General features: G+C 61.9%; 5 protein-coding genes across 5 annotated transcripts; all 5 read right to left on the bottom strand.

Moving 5' to 3' along the window:
• Window positions 1–237: 237 nt before the first annotated feature.
• On the bottom strand, window positions 238–852 carry LBRM_05_0850 (conserved hypothetical protein; the record flags this gene model as incomplete). Its single annotated transcript, XM_001561849.1, has 1 exon — window positions 238–852. The coding sequence occupies one exon, from the start codon at window positions 850–852 to the stop codon at window positions 238–240; it is 615 nt and encodes a 204-aa protein (XP_001561899.1).
• A 1027-nt stretch (window positions 853–1879) lies between these two features.
• On the bottom strand, window positions 1880–7357 carry LBRM_05_0840 (conserved hypothetical protein; the record flags this gene model as incomplete). The annotated part of the gene is made up of 1 exon (XM_001561848.2): window positions 1880–7357. The coding sequence occupies one exon, from the start codon at window positions 7355–7357 to the stop codon at window positions 1880–1882; it is 5478 nt and encodes a 1825-aa protein (XP_001561898.2).
• A 745-nt stretch (window positions 7358–8102) lies between these two features.
• On the bottom strand, window positions 8103–8570 carry LBRM_05_0830 (conserved hypothetical protein; the record flags this gene model as incomplete). Its single annotated transcript, XM_001561847.1, has 1 exon — window positions 8103–8570. One exon carries the CDS (start codon window positions 8568–8570, stop codon window positions 8103–8105), a length of 468 nt encoding a protein of 155 aa, XP_001561897.1.
• A 1400-nt stretch (window positions 8571–9970) lies between these two features.
• On the bottom strand, window positions 9971–11974 carry LBRM_05_0820 (conserved hypothetical protein; the record flags this gene model as incomplete). The annotated part of the gene is made up of 1 exon (XM_001561846.2): window positions 9971–11974. One exon carries the CDS (start codon window positions 11972–11974, stop codon window positions 9971–9973), a length of 2004 nt encoding a protein of 667 aa, XP_001561896.1.
• Window positions 11975–12635: 661 nt separating this feature from the next.
• Window positions 12636–17126, bottom strand: LBRM_05_0810 (hypothetical protein, unknown function; the record flags this gene model as incomplete). Its single annotated transcript, XM_001561845.2, has 1 exon — window positions 12636–17126. The coding sequence occupies one exon, from the start codon at window positions 17124–17126 to the stop codon at window positions 12636–12638; it is 4491 nt and encodes a 1496-aa protein (XP_001561895.2).
• Window positions 17127–17558: the final 432 nt, after the last annotated feature.

The raw sequence follows: 17558 nt of genomic DNA, 5'->3' as shown, positions 1-17558 counted from the left end.
CCCCCCCCCCCCCATGCCATTGCCCACCCACCACACCTCCGCCCTAAGCTCCGACGGACCCATTCCCGTCTTGTTGCGCTTCTTCACTCATGTGAGCGGCTCGTAAAGGGGGCGGGGGGAGAGATTTATGTGATTACACTTCACGCACACACAAGTCACGATGCCGCCTCGGACCTTCGCTGTGTCCACCGTCGTCGTCGCCTCGGTTTCCATGTCCTCTCGCCCTGCGCGGCCTTCTTAGCCGCCTTTTGACACCGTCATCGGCCGCTTCAGCATCGCCAGCGCATCTTGGCGAGTCTCCTTCTCCGTCGGTGGCGCCAACGTTTCTACCGCGGCATCGCCGCTGCCGTCCACATCACCCGCGGCAGCCTCCTTGGCAAGCCGCTTGCGTTGGGAGGCCAGCACCGGGGTTGGGATGTCCCACGTCTCCATGCCGATCACGCGCATTGTGTACCAGAAAAGAGCGATGGCGAGTCCGCCAAGGGTCAGGCCGATATAGTTGGCGTAGCGCCTTTCATCGCCGTAGAGCCAGTCGCGGTACATGCCTGTCTCGTCAAAGGTGCCCTCGCCTTGAGTCTCGCGCAGGCGGTAGTCCTGGCCACCGGCGACGTTCGTCACAAGATTGGCGTTCTTCCAGCGGACGGAGTTGTGCAGCTTATGCGCTGTCTTGTAGACGGGGAGACTATGGGCAACCGGTGGACCCTTGCGGGCGTTGCGCTCACCCGGCTTTAGGTCAAGGGGGCCCTCGAACAGCTCCTTGCGGAAGTCGCGCGACGGTGTCAGCAGGGCTGTTGCTGGGGAGGATGAGGAGGACACCGATGCCGCTACTGCTACTCGGCTTACGCGCTGCATGGTTGCTTGAGTGTGAGCCAGTGGGGCGGGTGCGCCTTTGCGGAGCTGAGTAACGTGGTGGTGTTGGCGGTAAAGTGGACGAAGAGGGCTGTCTCGGGATGTATGGGTCGGGAGCGTGTGCGGTGAAGCACTACTCGATGATGATGTGCGCCGCTAAGCTTCTGCTGCTACTCCTCGAGTTGAGAGTGATTCGGTCGGTGCGGTGATCGCAGAGGGAGAGAACGAGAGGGAGAAGTGCGATAATGATGGAGATGGACTCGAGCCAAGGTCGATCGAGGAAGGTGTGCGTGTGTGTGTGTGTGTGTGGTCAGAGAGGAGGGGGAAGGGCAAAGACTGCGCGCCTGTGGGTGCTTTTTTTTTTGGGAGTGACCAACGCGGACGTTGTTTTCGACTCCTTCCCCACTCCCTGTGTTGCCACCCTTCAGGTCCTTCACACGATCATCATCGTCGCTCACGTCAGTACACGTCCATGATAGCTGCCGGGGGTGGGTGGTGGGAGCTGCTGCTTCCGTATTCGCTTGCAGTGGCACACAGACCAAAGAACAGTTCGGAAGCAGCGCAGCTTCCCTCGCTTTGCCGGTGCATATTTCCCTTCTCGATCACGTGATTGATGAGACTTCGTCGCTGTCTATACCACCGCCCGCCTCCCTTTCGTGCCCCCTTTTCCTTCACCGATTTGGGCAAGCTGTGGAAGAGGCGGCACGTCACGGTACGCGTGCGCACCTCTCGAAAGGGCACGTGAGGGGCGGTGGCGATGGCGGTGGCGGTTTGACGGGGAAAAATAGCGGAAAAACCAGCAAACAAAGAGCGAAAAATTGAGAGTCCATGACATCGAGGAGTGGGGACGGGGGGAGGGGAGGGGAGGGGAGGGAGCGGACTGGCTATGAGAGGTGCTCCGCAGCGGTGGTGACATGCCTCTATCCCATGGGATGCCCCACCACCGCCCCACCTCTCCTTCCCTCAACTTACACGTGGCACGTCGCACCCCCCTTCCCCTCGGCCAGCGCATCTATGCGGTGAGGTATCATCAGCGTACTCTGTGGGAGCTCGCGGCTCTCGTGTCCAGCGACGAGGACAGCAGAAGCGGCGCTGCAGTGTCGTTCTCGCCGTTGCCGCTGCCCTCGTCGCTGCGCAGGTGGTGCGACGCCACCATGGGGGCGCGGTATACTAACGTGCCACCTTCTTCCACGAATACTTCGCTGCGGTGCCGACGCACCACGCGGCGCACGAGGACTCTGTGTCTGCGTGTAGTGGACGGCGACTGTGAGAGCGTGATGACGTCATGATGGTGTTGACGGCCGGACTGCGAGGAGGACGTGCGTTGGTGTGAGCGAGCGACGAGAGTCCTTCCTTCGCCGCCACGGCTACTTCGCGAGGAATGACTACTCGCCTGGGGAGCAGGCGACGTGCCACGCGACGAGGCCACCCAGGAGGACAATAGCGAGATCGAAGGGTCTGAGAAGGCCCAGCTCGCTGACGAGGTGGCAAGTGGAGGAGCAGTGTGTCGCCTGCATGGGACCGGCGCCACCGGGTCTACCCCGTCCAATTTTTCGTTGCCCGTGCTTCCCACGATCATGGATTGCATACGCCACAATCTGCACTGCGCGGGACGCGGGTTCTTCGGTAGCGGCAGCGCTGACGCAGACAACGTGGGGGAGGATGAAGATGTTGCACTCGCTTGCACTGCATCACTGAGAGGGCGGTGACGTGGATGGGCCGACCGCTTCGACGAACGCACGTCCGTGCTGGCTGTGCGGCTTGGTATCGCGTTTGTGGCTTGCCGATGTGCCGCTGGCAACTCCTCCCGACTCGAGTGCATGGGCTGGTTGAGGTTCTCAAGGTTCGTCTCCAACTCGCAGGAGCTAACGGGCGCTGCGACGGACGCGTTGGCGGTGATAACGTATGGATTCTGTAGCTGTGGAGTTGAGCACGAGGTCAGCCCACCCGACACGCGCACCGGTTGTTCCGGCAGCTCTACTTCGCGGTTGCCGGATTCGGACAGAACGTCACGTGACACTGCCACAGACACAAGGCCGGCGTGCTGCTGCTGCTGCTGCTGATGTCGCCGCAGCGAGTCTCCTGCGTCACCGTCGGTCGAGGGAGGGGTTTCCGTCTTTGGTGCTTCTGGGAGCGCATGTCTGTGATCTTTTCGGCTGCTGGAGCTCACCCCGAAACGACTAGATAGTCTTGGGTCACCCCTGGCGCGGCTCGCGGCGCTAGTGACGTCTGCGCGCACCGCTGAAGGCTGCGGTTTCACAGACGATGGGGAAATCGAGGTTGACGCCGCTTCACGTGTGTCATGGTTCCCCCCTGCTACTGACGGCGGCGCCGGTGACTGAGGGCGGCGCGGCAGAGGGCTTTCAGCGCTTGTCACTGCGTCACTAGTGTGGCTACTGCCGCCTTGGGCCACTTGGTGGTTCACTGAAGCGGTCGTTGCACCCACCATATTGGTGTTGCTCTGAAGCGGAGAGGTCTGGCGGCGAGGCCGCTGCGGATCCGCTTTCTCGACCGCCGCACCACTACTTGGTGATGTCACAGGGGCCGCGCCGCAGGTGTGGTTGCGATCGTTGCTCGAGGCAATCGCGTCGTCCTTCTGCTGCGGTAGCGACGATACCGAGTGCACATGTGCCCGTGGCGCTGCCACTGCCGCTGACGACGCGGGTAAGGAAGACGACTGAGGGCCGGATGTCAAGGCAGGATCGCTGTGTGACTCGCGCGCCGCCGCTTGCGTCGGCAGAGGCGACGACGACGCAACGGCGCCTGCTCGCCGACTTGCGGACGCCCTCTGGACGGCAGCAGCAGCGAAGAGGGGACCCATCAGGATGTTGGACAGATACGCCGCTGTGCCGCTGAGCATAGGGGGATCATCGCCCGAGCTGGAGGATGCCGAGGCAGTTGCACATGCCGCTTGTGGTGCGGTGGGTGCCTTCTCATTCTCCTTGCAGTCTACTAAGGCCACCTTCCCTGGCTGTGATATATGGGTAAGAGCAGAGCGGGGTTCATCGCTGGCGCCGCAGCTCTCTCTCATCGTGCTGCTCACCGTTGGGGAGCGCTGCAGCGGTGATTCCGACGACAGCACCGGTGGTGGCGTGGCTGAGGGCTGGGCTGACGTGTACGTGGTGTTGCCACGACTGCTAGCAGCATCGGGGTGATACAGGAGTATCCGAGACTGCTGGCGGATGGTGTGGCGTACACTAGACAGCGGCTGACCGTTATCCTCAGCGTGCGGCTGTGCTGTGGCACCAGCAGAAATGCTCATTCGAGTTGAGGGCGAAGCTGCGTGTGGTGGTGGGGAAGGGGGGATCGACGGAGTGGAAGAGTGCATGGTCGGCGTGGAGGCGGCGTCACAGGTGCTGAGGTGGGGGATTATAAGCGTCCCTCCTTTGCTCACCCGCGAGTGGAGCTGCAGAAGGGTCGGTGGCGCTTCCCCGTCTCGGCCAGAGCGCGGTGACACTCGCTCAACGCCACCATCCCTGCCGGTGCTGCTCTGTTGATGTGCAGAGTCGCTAATCGTGTGGTGCACATCCAACGAAAGGTGCGGCGTCACGCACGCTTCTTGCAGCGCCGTCATCGGTTGCCCCTCCGGCACCGTCCGCGAAGAGGCGATGACGACCAAACAAGACTCCATCTCGCTGCGCCTGCGATGATGCGGGCTGTCGTCACCGTCGTGGCTGCGGCGTCGAGGCGGCAGAAAGGCTGATGATGACGGCGCTTTGTCTAGGAAGTCAGTGGCTGCGGCAGTGCTAACGCGGCCGGTGTTGTTTGCCAGCCGAAATGCATCCGATGACATTGGCGAGCGTGGTTCAATGGTAAGGGTGGGTAGGTGCGGTTGTGGCGAAGCGGCTGGCTGCCGCTGCGCGCGCGCCACAGCCTGCCTTAGTCGTAGCCACTCCCCGGCGGAGCGCACAGCAGCTGAGATGACGCGGCTTTCCTCTGTTTCTGCTCGCCGACCATGCGGAGGCAGTGCGCTGTGCAAGCCCTCCGTGCTTGAGAACGGCACATTGTTGTAGGGTGCGTCCAGTCCATCGGTCGAAGCCAGCGAGCAAACGGAGGTTGGACTCACTGGAGCGCGCGCCCACTGCGGCGTTCGCGCAGTCATGGCGTCACGGTGAGGCGCAGCAGCGGCAGTTGTGCCGTCATCTTTGCTCGAGGCTCCCTGATCCGCGCGCGGGGTGCGAGTCTGCCGAGGCGTGGACGGAGATAGCTGAGAAGGGAGTGGCGACTTGGGCGGCGTGGGCACGGACCACGGTGCCGCTGCTGCAGCCCACGTCCCGTCGTCTCGTGCGTCGCTGCCACGCGGAGATTGACTCGCGCGACTTGGCTGTGAGCGCGCGCGCGACTTGGAGTTGTGCGCGCCGTGCTCAGCACTGCACAGGTCGGTGTCTGCTGGCGACGGCCGCAACGAGGTAAAGGAAAGCTGCAGCCGTCTTCCGTACACATCGTGAGCGCTGTCAACCCGATATGTAAGCGGTTGCCGTGGCAGACGTCCACCCTGCAGTTGTGGCACTCGCGTCGAATACTGCATCTCCCCTTTCATCACCGACTTGGCACCGGCCGGCTTCGCAGGCAGTCCCTCGTCCTGCTGTGGACTGCAGTCGATGAGCGGACTGACGTACGTGTCAACGTCGGGCAGTTCCACGGTAAGGATAGCCGAGGGCGACAGCGAGCGCCGCTGCGAGAGTGACTCGCTCGGGGTGGTGGTGGTGGTGGCTGCCGGTGGCGTAGTCAGCACTGGGGCGGGTGATGTAGCCTGGGCTGACGACTGCACGACAGCTACAGTCGGCGCTTGTTCTTCGTATGTGACAAGTCGGTCAGCGAGGGCCTGACGAAGCCGCCTCCACCGCTGCTCCAGCTCCTCCAAAGCGCGTGCACGGGCAGTGCACACGACGTCTGGGGTGGGGCGGAGAAGCACGATCGAATGCGTCTGGGTCACAGGACCAGCCAAAATGGTGTAGAGGGGCAACGGGCTGGTGGAGAGGGTGCTGCGACACAGTGCTGCGGCGTTGGCGGTGATGGGGTCGTCTGTAAGGGACATCCGCTGGGAGGCGACCCGTTGACTCTCTGCAGTGCCGCTGCCGCCAGCAGCAGTACCAGCAGTCGTCGATGTCGCCATGAAGCCGTAGTTCAGGTCGGACAGCACCGGCGGTAGTGACGAGGGAAGAAGCACAGGACACTCGTCTTCCACCACTGCGGCGAGCGCCTCCCGTGGAGAGAGGGTGCCACGACGAGCAGCCATGCTACCGCGGCTAGGTGTGATGCTGTCGCTTCTACTATCCAGGCTGGTACTTCGCAGTCCATCGCAGTCTCGGCTGGTTGGCGCGTCCTTGCACGCCTTCAAAGACGTCGTCGTGTCGACCTGGACGAGGGGGTCGATGGACAGACCGAGCGCCTCACTGGTCTCATCAATGGCATAGACCACGTCGACAACAATGCGTAGTGGGCTTACCAGTGCCGAGGCGAGCACTGGCTCAAACCGTTCGTACTGCTGCAACTGACTGAGGCCGTGGAAGGTGTCCTGCAGATACGCTGCGCCCATGAAGAGTGCCCGAATGCGGGTGATGTGTGCCGGCCAGTACAGCTCGTGGCCCAATGCGCTCTCAGATGCATCGGCAGCGCTGCCACCGCCACTGTTGCCGTCGTCTTCGACTCCAGCACTAGCCGCCATAACTCTCGAGTCGGGCTTGTTTACTGCAACCACCTTGATGGCGGATTTGGCGCTGTCTGCGCTACTCGCTCGATTGCCGAAAAGCTTCGCTGACGCTGCTGAGTGATGATCCCACGCTCGATAGTCTGGCTGCCGCTGGGACGCTTCCTCTTCATCTTGCTGCTGCCGCCACCGAACATTTTTGCCACATTGCCCACAGTTTCGTTTCTCAATGCCGATGGAGCGCAGAACCGCGGCTACCTTGGCGGATACCGGCTTGCCTTGGGGCCACCGCGCCAACACACGCTGCGGCTGAGGTTGTGCGTGGGGAATGCTGCCGGACGGGTCCATCGCCCGTATTGCTTCCCATCGGACACGTACCAGACACGACTGAGTGCTGTGGTCTTTCACCGCCACAGTGGCCGCGCTGTGCGTATAAAAGTTGGCCGGGATGGTACCTGCTGGTATTCGCCACAGTGACGGGTACAGTGGACGAACAACATCAACGACAGAGAACACTGGAGCAGCTTTCGCCGCAGGGGTTGTATCTGCGGTGCCCCATGGTGCGGCGTTCCGCGGTGACACGACAGTGCCCACAGATGCAACGGCCTCTCGCAGCTTTGGGTACTGCCGCGCCCACGTGTTGAGCACTTCACGGCGGTAGGAGAGTTCATCTGCGACGCTCCAGCTGTACGCGTCTTCGTCTAAGAGCGGATTTTCCTCTCGCTGCTGCCGCTCTCGCTCTCGTTCCTGCTGCTGCTGCTGCTGCTTTGCGTGGCGGCGTCGGTGCAGCTCCTCCAGGCTGGTCTGCAGGACATCGGCGTCATCGGGGGTGCGCGCGATATCGCGGAAGGAGAGCATGGAAGGCGAGAATGAAAAGAGAGGAGGACAACCACAGCGACGAGAAGGCTGAGATGCAATACGTGCACGATGGCGTGTGTGTGTGTGTGTATAGACGCTCTGGTGTGCAAGGCAAAGTGTGTGTGGGGAGGGGGGGGGGGAGGGGAGACGCACAGATTCAGGGTGAGCACTTTTAAGCGCTTGTAGACGTGCCAGGTGGACTGGCGGAGGTGGGGGGGGGGGGCACTGATGATGGCGGGCGGGTGGCCGTACCTTGCTTGCCGCGCGTGCGCACGTTTGCGTTGTGCTTGTTAGGGATGGAGGGCAGTAGGCGGGCCGAGCAGAAAGACCGACAGTGAGGAGATGGGGTAGGGGTGGGGCAGCAGAGATGCAGTCATCACCGTAGAGACGCTTACGTGAGAGCGCAGGAGGTGCGAGAGGTGGTGGAGGAAAACGAAAGGAAAAAGTGAGAGAGAGGGGGACGGACGGATCCGGCGCGTATCCAAAGACAAGCGAGCGATACCACACCTGTACTGCCTCACTCCTTCTCTGCTGCTGCCGCTTGCTGTTCCAAGCTGGTCACCGTTGGCGCCAAACACCGCTATGCGTTTCCGCAGGCAGGCGGGCAGTCATTACCGCTGCAGCCGCTAACTTGCATTTTTTTTCCCTCCTTTCGTTGATGCTTAGCAAGCTGTGGCTCAGCCGCCGTTCCTGCGTCCCTTCATCCCACAGGGGGTGGGTGAGCCGGACACACACACACACACGCTCAAATCTCAGAGCGTGAGGGCTGGTGCGGAGGCACTGTATCCCACGACTCTGGGTAGCGCGGGCGCAGCCGAGTACCATACTCGTCCTGGTAGGTCGGGCCTGCCCCTGCCGTCGGCGGCGCGTGAGGCCCAATGGCTCCCCCAAATTGCAGCTGCTCACGCAGCTCCTGCAGGCGCTCCGGTGACACTGCACGGCGCGGTCCACGCAGCTGACGATCTACGCCGTAGCGGCTGCTCTGTTGGGTGTCTGGCTCACGCGTGGCGCACTCGCTCACGCGCGGGGACACAAACGCGGAAGGCTGCGCGTAGGTTTTGATGTGATAATAGGGCTCACGCAGGATGGCCTCGTTCATCTCGACGGTATCGCGCTTCAGCCACTGCTGCTTGCGCGCCCACACCGGGAGCGGGTGTAGCAGCTCACGCCACGCCGTGCGGTAGCGCCGTGGCACCGGAGAGCGCCGGAGCATAGAAGGCGGGAGAGGGGATGGGGAATGGCCTGTGCGTGTGTGTGTGTGTGTGTGTGTATGTGTCTTGAGAAACAGAAATTATCTGTGCTTAAAATAGAGAGGGGCGGCTCGGCCTCCTTCAGGAATTCAATAACGAGAGCAGCACAGCTTCCACTCAGCATGTAGTTATGTAGAGAACGAGAGAACGCAAAGGAGGCACCACCTACCCCCACGACAGTGAAGCCCGAGTTCGTGTTAACTGTTTGTATGTGTGCGTGTTAGGGAAGGGGGAGTAAGGGGGGGGAGGAGGAGGAGGAGTGGGTACAATGAGAGGGAGGGTGGCGAGGAAGGACCAAAGGCAAGTGAGGTAAGCAGTGCGGGAGAGGTGGAGAGAGCGACGCATATCTGCACACTGCGAGAAGGGGCTTGTGCGTGTGTGTGCGCGCGAATCTCAGGCGGGGTGGAAGGGGTGGGGGACATAGACTTCGCAAGAGTAAACGCGGTTGTGCTGTACCAGCCCGATCTATGCGACTGATGCCTCCTTGCACGTGCACTCACATGCGCAGTAGCCGTGGCAGTCGTTGGAGGCACACCTCAGAGCAAGCACGCCCTGTCCTCCCTACTCACACGGGTTGTTGTCCTTCCACGTGATGCAGTGCTGCGGAGGGAGGGAAGACTATTGAAAAGCGCGAGCACAGGCGTAAAACAAGTAAGCAAGAGGACGAAGGGAGAGGAACATCTAATGAGGCGGTACAGACTAGATACAAAACCACCCACCCACCCACACCCACACAAGCACACACGACATCACGAGTAGGCGACGGAACAGCACGAACCTTCACCCTAGCCACCGCCCGAGACCCTCTTCCTCCTCAAAAGGGAAAAAAAAATGCGTGCGTGCGCCTCGAGCCTGAGAAAATGACGGAGATGGACTGAGGGGGGAAACGGGCGCCCACAATAGGAGAAAACGCTAACAACGACAGCAATGGTAGTCTCCGCCTCTGCCCTGCTCTCTCCGTGACCTCCCGTCATGATGGGCACACGCCTCCACACCGACCCACGATCAGAGGGGGGAGAGAGAGGGAGAGAGGGAGAGGGAGACGGACAGACAGACAGACAGACGTGCACCTACAGAGAAGATGATACACACACACACACACACACACACACACACACACACACACACACAAGCGCGTAAGCAATAGGAGTGAAGATGAGGATGAGGAGGCGGAGGAGCAGTGGAGAACACAGGCAAACATGCACGAGTCTCCAGGGCCACTAGGGAAACAAACATGCCAGCGCGCTGGAGGCCGCGGGTAGGTTTCCTGTCGTCTTTCACCACGACCTCCTCCTTCAGTGTTCCCCCCCCTTCTCCCCTCTTTTGTTCTTTCCGCTGCAACGCGACGCACTCGCCGCTTTTCTCATCGGCGGATCGGGCGAATTCCCTTTGGCTTCGCAATGGTCGTTGCACACTTCGGAATGTGCCGGGCCGCCACTTCCTGGGCGAACTTGCGGCCACAGTGCGGGCACAGGACGCGATCATCGTACTCGTCCGGAATTGGGGGGGGCGGCGGTGCCATCTGGGCGGAGCCGAAGCCGCCACCGCCGCCCTCCTGCTGCCGGCGAACCGCACGCATCGCGGCCTGGAACTGTTCGTGCTGAATCTTCCACTTAGGAAGCTTTCCCTTGGCTGCTGCTGCTGCTGCTGCTACGTCACCGCCACCGCCGCGTCCGCCACCGCGACCACCACCACCACCGCCAGCCCGCGTCGCAGCACGCTGTACCTCTTTGATTCCCTCGACACCGTCGAGCCGCTGCTCACGCATGTCGAAGACATTCCGCGGCTTGCTTGCCTGCTTGCGACACAGCGCCTCGTGCCGTATAACGACCGATATGCGAAAACTTCGACTGCAGATGCGGCATTTCTGCATCGGCTCCTGTGCCGCCGCCGCTGCCTCGGCAGCAATGGTGTCGTTGCCACCGGCGAGCACTGGCGGCGCCATACCTGGAGGGTAGGCGTTGGCCCAGTCGTTCATGCCGCCGCCACCACCGCCGCCGACGGGGACGTCGTCCAGGTTTATCGGCGCGCCCGACGAGGGCGGCGGTGCTGTGGCGCGGGTTGCAGGGGGGCGCCGAGGAGCAGCACCAGTGCCACCAGCCTTAGCGCTTCGCGAGACAGGAGGGGAGGACTGCGGCGGCATGTACACATTGCTGCAGTTCCTTTCGCTGTCGTTGCCGTAGCCGCCGTCTGCTTGTCCCGCTCCGGCTTGGGAAGAGGTGCCACGAACACCACCAACACCAGCACGAGCAGCCGACGACGACGGTGCCGCGGCACCCTTAGGAACCGACCGCACAGCGTTAGTCTTCCCCGTCCGCGGCTTCTTGAGCGCCGCCCCGCCGCTGCTGATCGCCGACGGCGATGATGGCGCGTGGCGGTTACGATCATCGTCGTAGTCGTCCTCATGGTGCACTTCCACATCTGCATTCCAAGCTGGGCGGCCGCCACGACCGGCACCACCACCGCCGCCGCTGCGCAGCGCCAGTGGCGTGGCAAGCGCTCGTTGCTCATCTTTGCTGGCCTCGTCGTCGTCTTGGTAATGGTTGTTCTTGATGTTGGCCTCGTACTGCGACTGACGTGAGGGCAGCCCACGCGACTGCGACGCGGGTTGTCCTGCTGTGCTGTTAAGCGCTGGCGGCGACGAGGACAGCGGGTGTCGACCCTGGGAGGGGGCGCCGGTCGTACCACCACCACCGCCCTGCTGCAGCAGTAGTCGTTGCTGTTCTCGCTTGAAGTACGCGATGCTGGTCCGAAGCGACTCCAAGGAGATGCTCGCTCCAAACTCACTGCCTTCGGCCGACTGCAAACCACCCGCCGCCCGCCCAGAGGAGTTATAGGAGTTTCTTGACAGCGCCAGCAGGCTGCTCACTGACACGGCGTTTGCGTGGGCCGACGGCGAGCAGACGCGGATGATCTGATTCGACAGCATCGCCCACAGCTGGCGAGCCTGGTCGGGCGTGATGATGCCGGCCTGCGTGGCCTGCTTGAAATCCCGCTCCTTTACATACAGGACGGGTCCATCTTCGCCCTTCCCAGGGGGGGCGCCGCTGTCGACGCTACTGTGACCGGAAGTGGGGTGGCGAAGGCGCGGTACGTTGGGCGGCGGTGGCTTCATGTCCGGTCCCACCACCGCTGCTGCGCCATTGCCCTTGGCAGAGGACGCCGTTGTGTACTTTGGGGAGGCGGCGTAGGGATTTCCAACACCGTCGTCACCGCTGTTTTGTGTGAATGGCGATTGGCACTGCTGCTGTTGCTGGAGGCGGTCCTCACGCAGCTGCCGGGCCCGCTCCATCTGTGCTTGCCGCTTCGCTGCGTAGTCGTAGACGAAGTCCGTTGCCGGCGTTCGCGATTTCGCACCGGCGGGCATGAGATGCGCACGTTTTCGCTTTCTTGATCTAGCTGCTGAATAGAAGAGGGAGACGAGGGAGGGAGAGCGACACGTCTGTAGAGTGGCAAAGCAACGCCAACGCCGCGTTGGGGGAGGAAGGGGGGGGGGGAAGACGAGGGGGCGAGGAGTTTGTGGGCAGACATCTCGATGCCTGCCCCTCTGCCTGTGTGTCCGCAGTGCTCATGTGCGCTTGCTTGCCTGACAGCGACGTATGATGGTTATTCATCGCGCTGATGATCAGAGCTGCACCTCCCTCTTTTGGTTTTCTCTCGAAGCCTTTACACGCACGCACGCGCTCGTCAGTATCCACGTCTACTTAGCGATATACACAAGTCCGGGCGCTCCTCAGATACACAGACACGTCTGCGTACATTGATGATCATTACATGTTGCTGCGTACGTAAGGCGTTCACGTGTTGCCCTTCGTGCGCGCAGACACACACACACACACACACACACACACACACTCTCTGCGTGTGGTACAAGAAACGAATGGGTACATGCAATACGAGAAAGGCGAGACGCAGTTCAGTTAGAGAAGGAATTCGGCGATGGAGATCTGCTGGCACCGCTGAGGCTGTCGCTTAAGCAATCGAGAAACTTATTACCCCTCCCCCCGCAGCAGCACGCACAGTTTTCGCTAACTCGACGACTCCAGCGCTTCGTGCAGCGCCTTGAAGCGACTCATATCTACAAACAACGGGGTGAAGTTCTGCGTGGTGGGTCGACGCCGCCTCGTGCTCGAGTCACGGGCTGGCCCCGACAACAGTGCCGCCACTGAGCTTGGCGCAGCAGCACTACTACCACCGTCGCCACGGCCGTTGATGCCCGGGAAGGACACTGTTGCGGAGTCGATTCCACCGTCGCTCTTGCTGTTGGCGTGTCGAGGAGAGCGTGATAGCGGCATTCGCAGCAGGCGCGCACCACCGAAGGACGTACTGTGGCTTGGTACTACGCTGTGCACCTCTGGTGCTGCCGCCATCGTTGCCGAGCTAGCCGCCGCCAGGCTTCGCAGCGGCTGAAGAAGGTAGTTGCTGTTACTCGAATGCCCCTTTCCGATCAGGTCGTGAGTCGTCATGATCGCCCCCCTTTGTTGCTGCTGCGCTAGGTGGTGTGGGTGCATCACTGTGTTGTATTCGCTGGTGAGGCGGTAGCCACCGCTGTTCGCAGGGCGGTCGGTGCTCAGATCGGTGCTACTGCTGATGCCCGCGCCCATGCTTGGCATAAAGGGCGGCGTCTTCGTGTCGTACGCGCCACCGGTCGCCGCGCCGTTCGCACTTCCGCTAGCGGAAACGGTGTCGCCGCTGCTGTTCGACGCCGTTGTGAGGGACAGATGGTGCCTTGGCAACGCCGCTGCCGTTGCACCAGCTGCCCTACGCTGTTGCTGCTGCTGATGCGGGTCAGAGTTCCGCTGACTCAATTGCATGTGATCATTCAATAGGTGTTGCTGTTGTTGCTGGGATGCCGACGGTGGTACTGACCAGTGTGGGTGAGGGCAGCCGTTTGCCTCCGAGTCGACTGAGGAGCTGGTCGACAGGTCTCGCGCCTTGGCAGCCCTCTTGCGCAGCACACGCACAGAGCTGCTTCCGACGCCGCTGCCAGAGCCACCGACGCCGCCGTTGACGCTGCTGTTGCGGGACGATGGCGCCAGCGATGATAAAGAGGATGAGACGGAGCGCCGGTAGAGCGACGTCAGGTTACCAGCGGCACCCCTACTGCCGTCGCTGAGGAGCAGGTCGTCCAAACCAGCCACCATGCTACCCATCTCACTCCCGCTGCCGTGCTTGCTGCGAAGGTGGCTCCGACTACGCATTTCGCGCTTCTGGTCGGAACTGGTGCTGACACCATGGCGTTTATGACGATGCTGCCTGCCGCTACGATGATGGCGACCGCCAGGGCGGCCCTCGGTCTCCCTCTTGCGCACTGATGCTGATTGGGAAGCCTCAGACGCAACTGAGTCGTCTTTACCGTGGGTGTGATGACGCACGTACGCCTGCGTGCCTTCACAACCGCCGCTGCCTGACGCGCGATGCCGACGATCGGTGCTGTGCGAATTTGCAGCCACTGCCGCCGCCTTCGCCAGACGCCCACGTACTTTGCCATAGAGGAAGCTGTCACTGCTAAAGCTGAAAGAGCTGAGGCGCATATTTGAAGAATGTGTTCGGTTCCGCGGGCGCCGCTGACGACTGCCACTGCCTCCTGGAGCGTCATCATCGCCGCCAATGCGGTGGCGGCGTGTAGAGGTGGTGCGGCCAGGCCGGAGAATGAGGTCCTTGCTGTCCGCCCGCGTCGGCCGCAATGCGTTGCTGCTGCCTTGGTCTGAGGTGAGGACGCTTGTCGTTGTCTGCACAGCGCCTTTGCCGCTGTTGCCAACGTTTCCGCGATGATGCCGCCTGCGAGTTCCGCCACTGCAGCCCTTGAATGTCGGCACAGACGCCATTGCGCATTCGGTGGAGGACAGGTTTGCGCTTCCATCTCCTCCACTGCGTCTGTGGAAGCTAGGCGCCTCAGCCCGCGCCACCGCCGTCTGCGGCGTAGGTGGCTGTGGCAGGAGCAGCGGTGAAACTTCCTTGGCTGGCGACTTCACCCGCGACGATTTCACAAACCCTCTGAGACTCACATCAGGGCTGATGCTGCTATTCCTGCTGCTGCTAAAGTCGAACTCAGAGCTGTCGCTACCCCTGCTGCTGTGATCACTGCCGCATCTGCTCACGTTAGCGATGGCGTGAACGTGGTCGTGGTCGCCACGGCACGGCGCACCGGCCAACAACGCTCCACAAATCACTCCAGGGGTGTCGACCTGCTTGCGGTTGTCCAGCACTTCAGCCGCGACGACGCTTGCAGGCATCGGCACCACCGAAATCGGCGAGTGTCGAGCGTCTTGGCTACTCTCCGGTATAACGGAGGCAACGCCTCTTCCGCTGCAGTGCGGGCCAGGAGTAGAGGGGCGCCGACTGGCTGTACGCTTGCCGCTGCCGTCGTAGGTTTTCTGCACGGTTAGTGCGCTGTAGTCCATCGCGGTTGTCGACTCCATTAGTCTTCCATCAGCGAAGCGCTCGATGCACGGTTGCCCAGGCGACGGCGACGCCACTGATTGCAGCGAAGCGGCCTGCAAACCGGCGAAGAGGCTGCCGAAGGAGTGCGCCACGGCCTCACCGCCCCCGGTGGCCAGGTGGGCTGCTTCGCGCATGGAGGCGGTCGAGCTCTCACTTTCGCTGTTCAAGTCGTCGTCTTCATCGTCGCACGAGCGACGGCCACTGCGATGAAGGTTGCCGTTCATTCCGTAAAGCATGCGGTGCTGCCTGCTCTGCTGCTCCGAGGCGAAGAAGTCGTTGGAGCTCGCACTGCTCAGATCTTGCCAGCCGCCAGTGCTGTTAGTATAATTGAGATGGTGATGGTGACGCCTCGAATCTACAAGGCGGGCTAACGCTGTTCCTGGAATGCCATTGCTGCCGTCGTCTCCACCGCTGTGATGATGACGCACTGGATGGTTGTGATGGTGCGTGTTGCTGCTGCCTGAGTGGTGCGACGAGATGCCACTGCACTGGTACACTCTGGACTCTGACCAGCGAGGCAGGCAGGCAACGCAGTTCGCGCTGCATCGGCCTCTGTCATCCTCACTGGTGGCGTGATGTTGCTGCGCCGGTGACATCGACACGCACATGAAAGAGCCGTACTCGCCGCCCAAAACGCCGCCGCTCCTGGTGTGCTGACGCTTCATATCTGCGTGAGTGTTCCGCTGCTGTGAGGAGGTAATCCTGCGCGCCTTCTGCGCGGAGAAGTCCAGCTCACAGAGCTCCGTGTTGTCCATGACACGCAGCGACTCATTCGTGATCGGCACCTCCGTCTCCGCCGCCAGAGCCTCTACGTTGGTCGAGGTGGCAGCAGCTCCAGCCGTCTCGGACGACGCTTGCGCCGCTGCCACCGAGCTGCGTGTGCGATGCGGGTGCTGCTTCTGCTGCCACAGTCTCTCAAAATCGAAGCCCTTCTCCCGCATTTTTTTCGCGTCCGCTTTGCTCTTTTTCTCCTCGTGCGCGCTGAGAGCGCCACCGGCTGCGTGAGAGGAGCCCCATTTCGTGGGGCTGCCGTTGCCACTGCCGTGGGTATCGCTTTGAGAGGTGGGCCACAGAAGTCGCTTGCGCCAACTTGACGGCCGCGCCGACGACGTGGGCGCAGCGTTGCTTTCCTTTCTACTCGATGCGGAGGACTTGCTGTTGTGGCTGCTGTTGCGGCTGCTGGTGAGAGCCGGTGGGGGGTCGCTACCGCTGTCCACACCGGAGACCACCACCGCGACGGTCTTTGCCGTTGTTGTTTTTGCTCGACCTGTGCTGCTCGACTTCGCGTACAGTGGCGACGTGGCAGAGGTGGCGGCAGTGGGCATGGAGGACAAGACGATGGGAGGTGCTCCATCCACCCTGTTCAGCTCATGCCGCAGGGGGTGCTCGAAGAGCTCATCGCGTGCCCGGCGGCGGCTGAGGGGACGGCCGGAGCGGCGAGGCAAGGTGGGCTCCATTGGTGTCATGCCACGACGATTGTACGCTCTTCCGGGGTAATTCTCAATATCCGTGCTAGCGCTGCTCAAACTTCCGCGGCTGCTGTCGAGATCCGCCTCGCTGCCGACGGTGCTGTCGCTGCAGCTGAAAAACTCGTTGGCGACCATGAAGTCGACTCCGCTGTTGCGATGCCCCAGACTGAACCGGCCCCCATCGCGGACGCGTCGCCGCATTTCTCGAGCGTACATAGAGTACTGCGTGTGCTTCTGCGGCTGTTGCTGCTGTGTTGGTGCCGCTGCTGCCGGCAGGTTTGTCGCAGAGGTCACATCACTCAACAGCATGCGACGTCCTCGGTGCTGTGGACGCAGGTTTTGGTTTGCCCTTGAAAGCACAGAGTGCTCAGTGGAGTAGGTCGACGGCGTGACGACAGAACTCGATGAGGAGGCGCTACTTTTATCGTCTGCTGTTGAGCGCAGTTCGCCGTCCAGGAGCAGCGCAGGCAGCATTCGATAGCCTCCATGGACGAGAGGAATGGGGTGCGGAGATGGCAACTCGTGCTTGACACGTCTGACGCATGCCTCGCCCCAGGCCTCCTTGTTGCGTCCCCCACCCGACATAATCGACATGTCATTGCCCATGCTACCCACCCACTCACTTCAGCTCGCTGTGTACTTTTCTTCTGGTGCTGTAGTAGCGGGTCTCGCCCCGAAAGCGATGTCTCAGAGACCGACAGATGGAGAGAGAAAAAAGGGCGCGCTGTGTGTGCGTGTGCGGATTAGTCTCCTATTCTCCTTGGCCGCTTACTCGCGCAGCTACTGTGTGCTCTGCCCGAGGTGCGGGCTGCGGGAACGAAAGCCAACGCGTGTAGGTGGGCGAGGGGGAGGGGAGCGGCGCAGACGTTTCAGCGTATCCCCCTACTCCTGCCCCACGCCGACACAAAGAGGGGAACTCCAGTCAGCACGCGAGGGGGGACAAACACCCCTCCCCACCAAGGCAAAGAAACGAGAAGAAGTGCGTGAGTCCTTGAGAGAGAGAGGGAGAGGGAGAGGGGGAGGAGGAGGAGAGCCAAA

This window comes from Leishmania braziliensis, chromosome 5 (genome assembly GCF_000002845.2).
Source record: "Leishmania braziliensis MHOM/BR/75/M2904 complete genome, chromosome 5".
In the NCBI taxonomy this organism is placed as follows: domain Eukaryota; phylum Euglenozoa; class Kinetoplastea; order Trypanosomatida; family Trypanosomatidae; genus Leishmania; species Leishmania braziliensis.
Note: the sequence above shows the minus strand (reverse complement) of the source record. Positions and strands in the feature narration are given on the sequence as shown.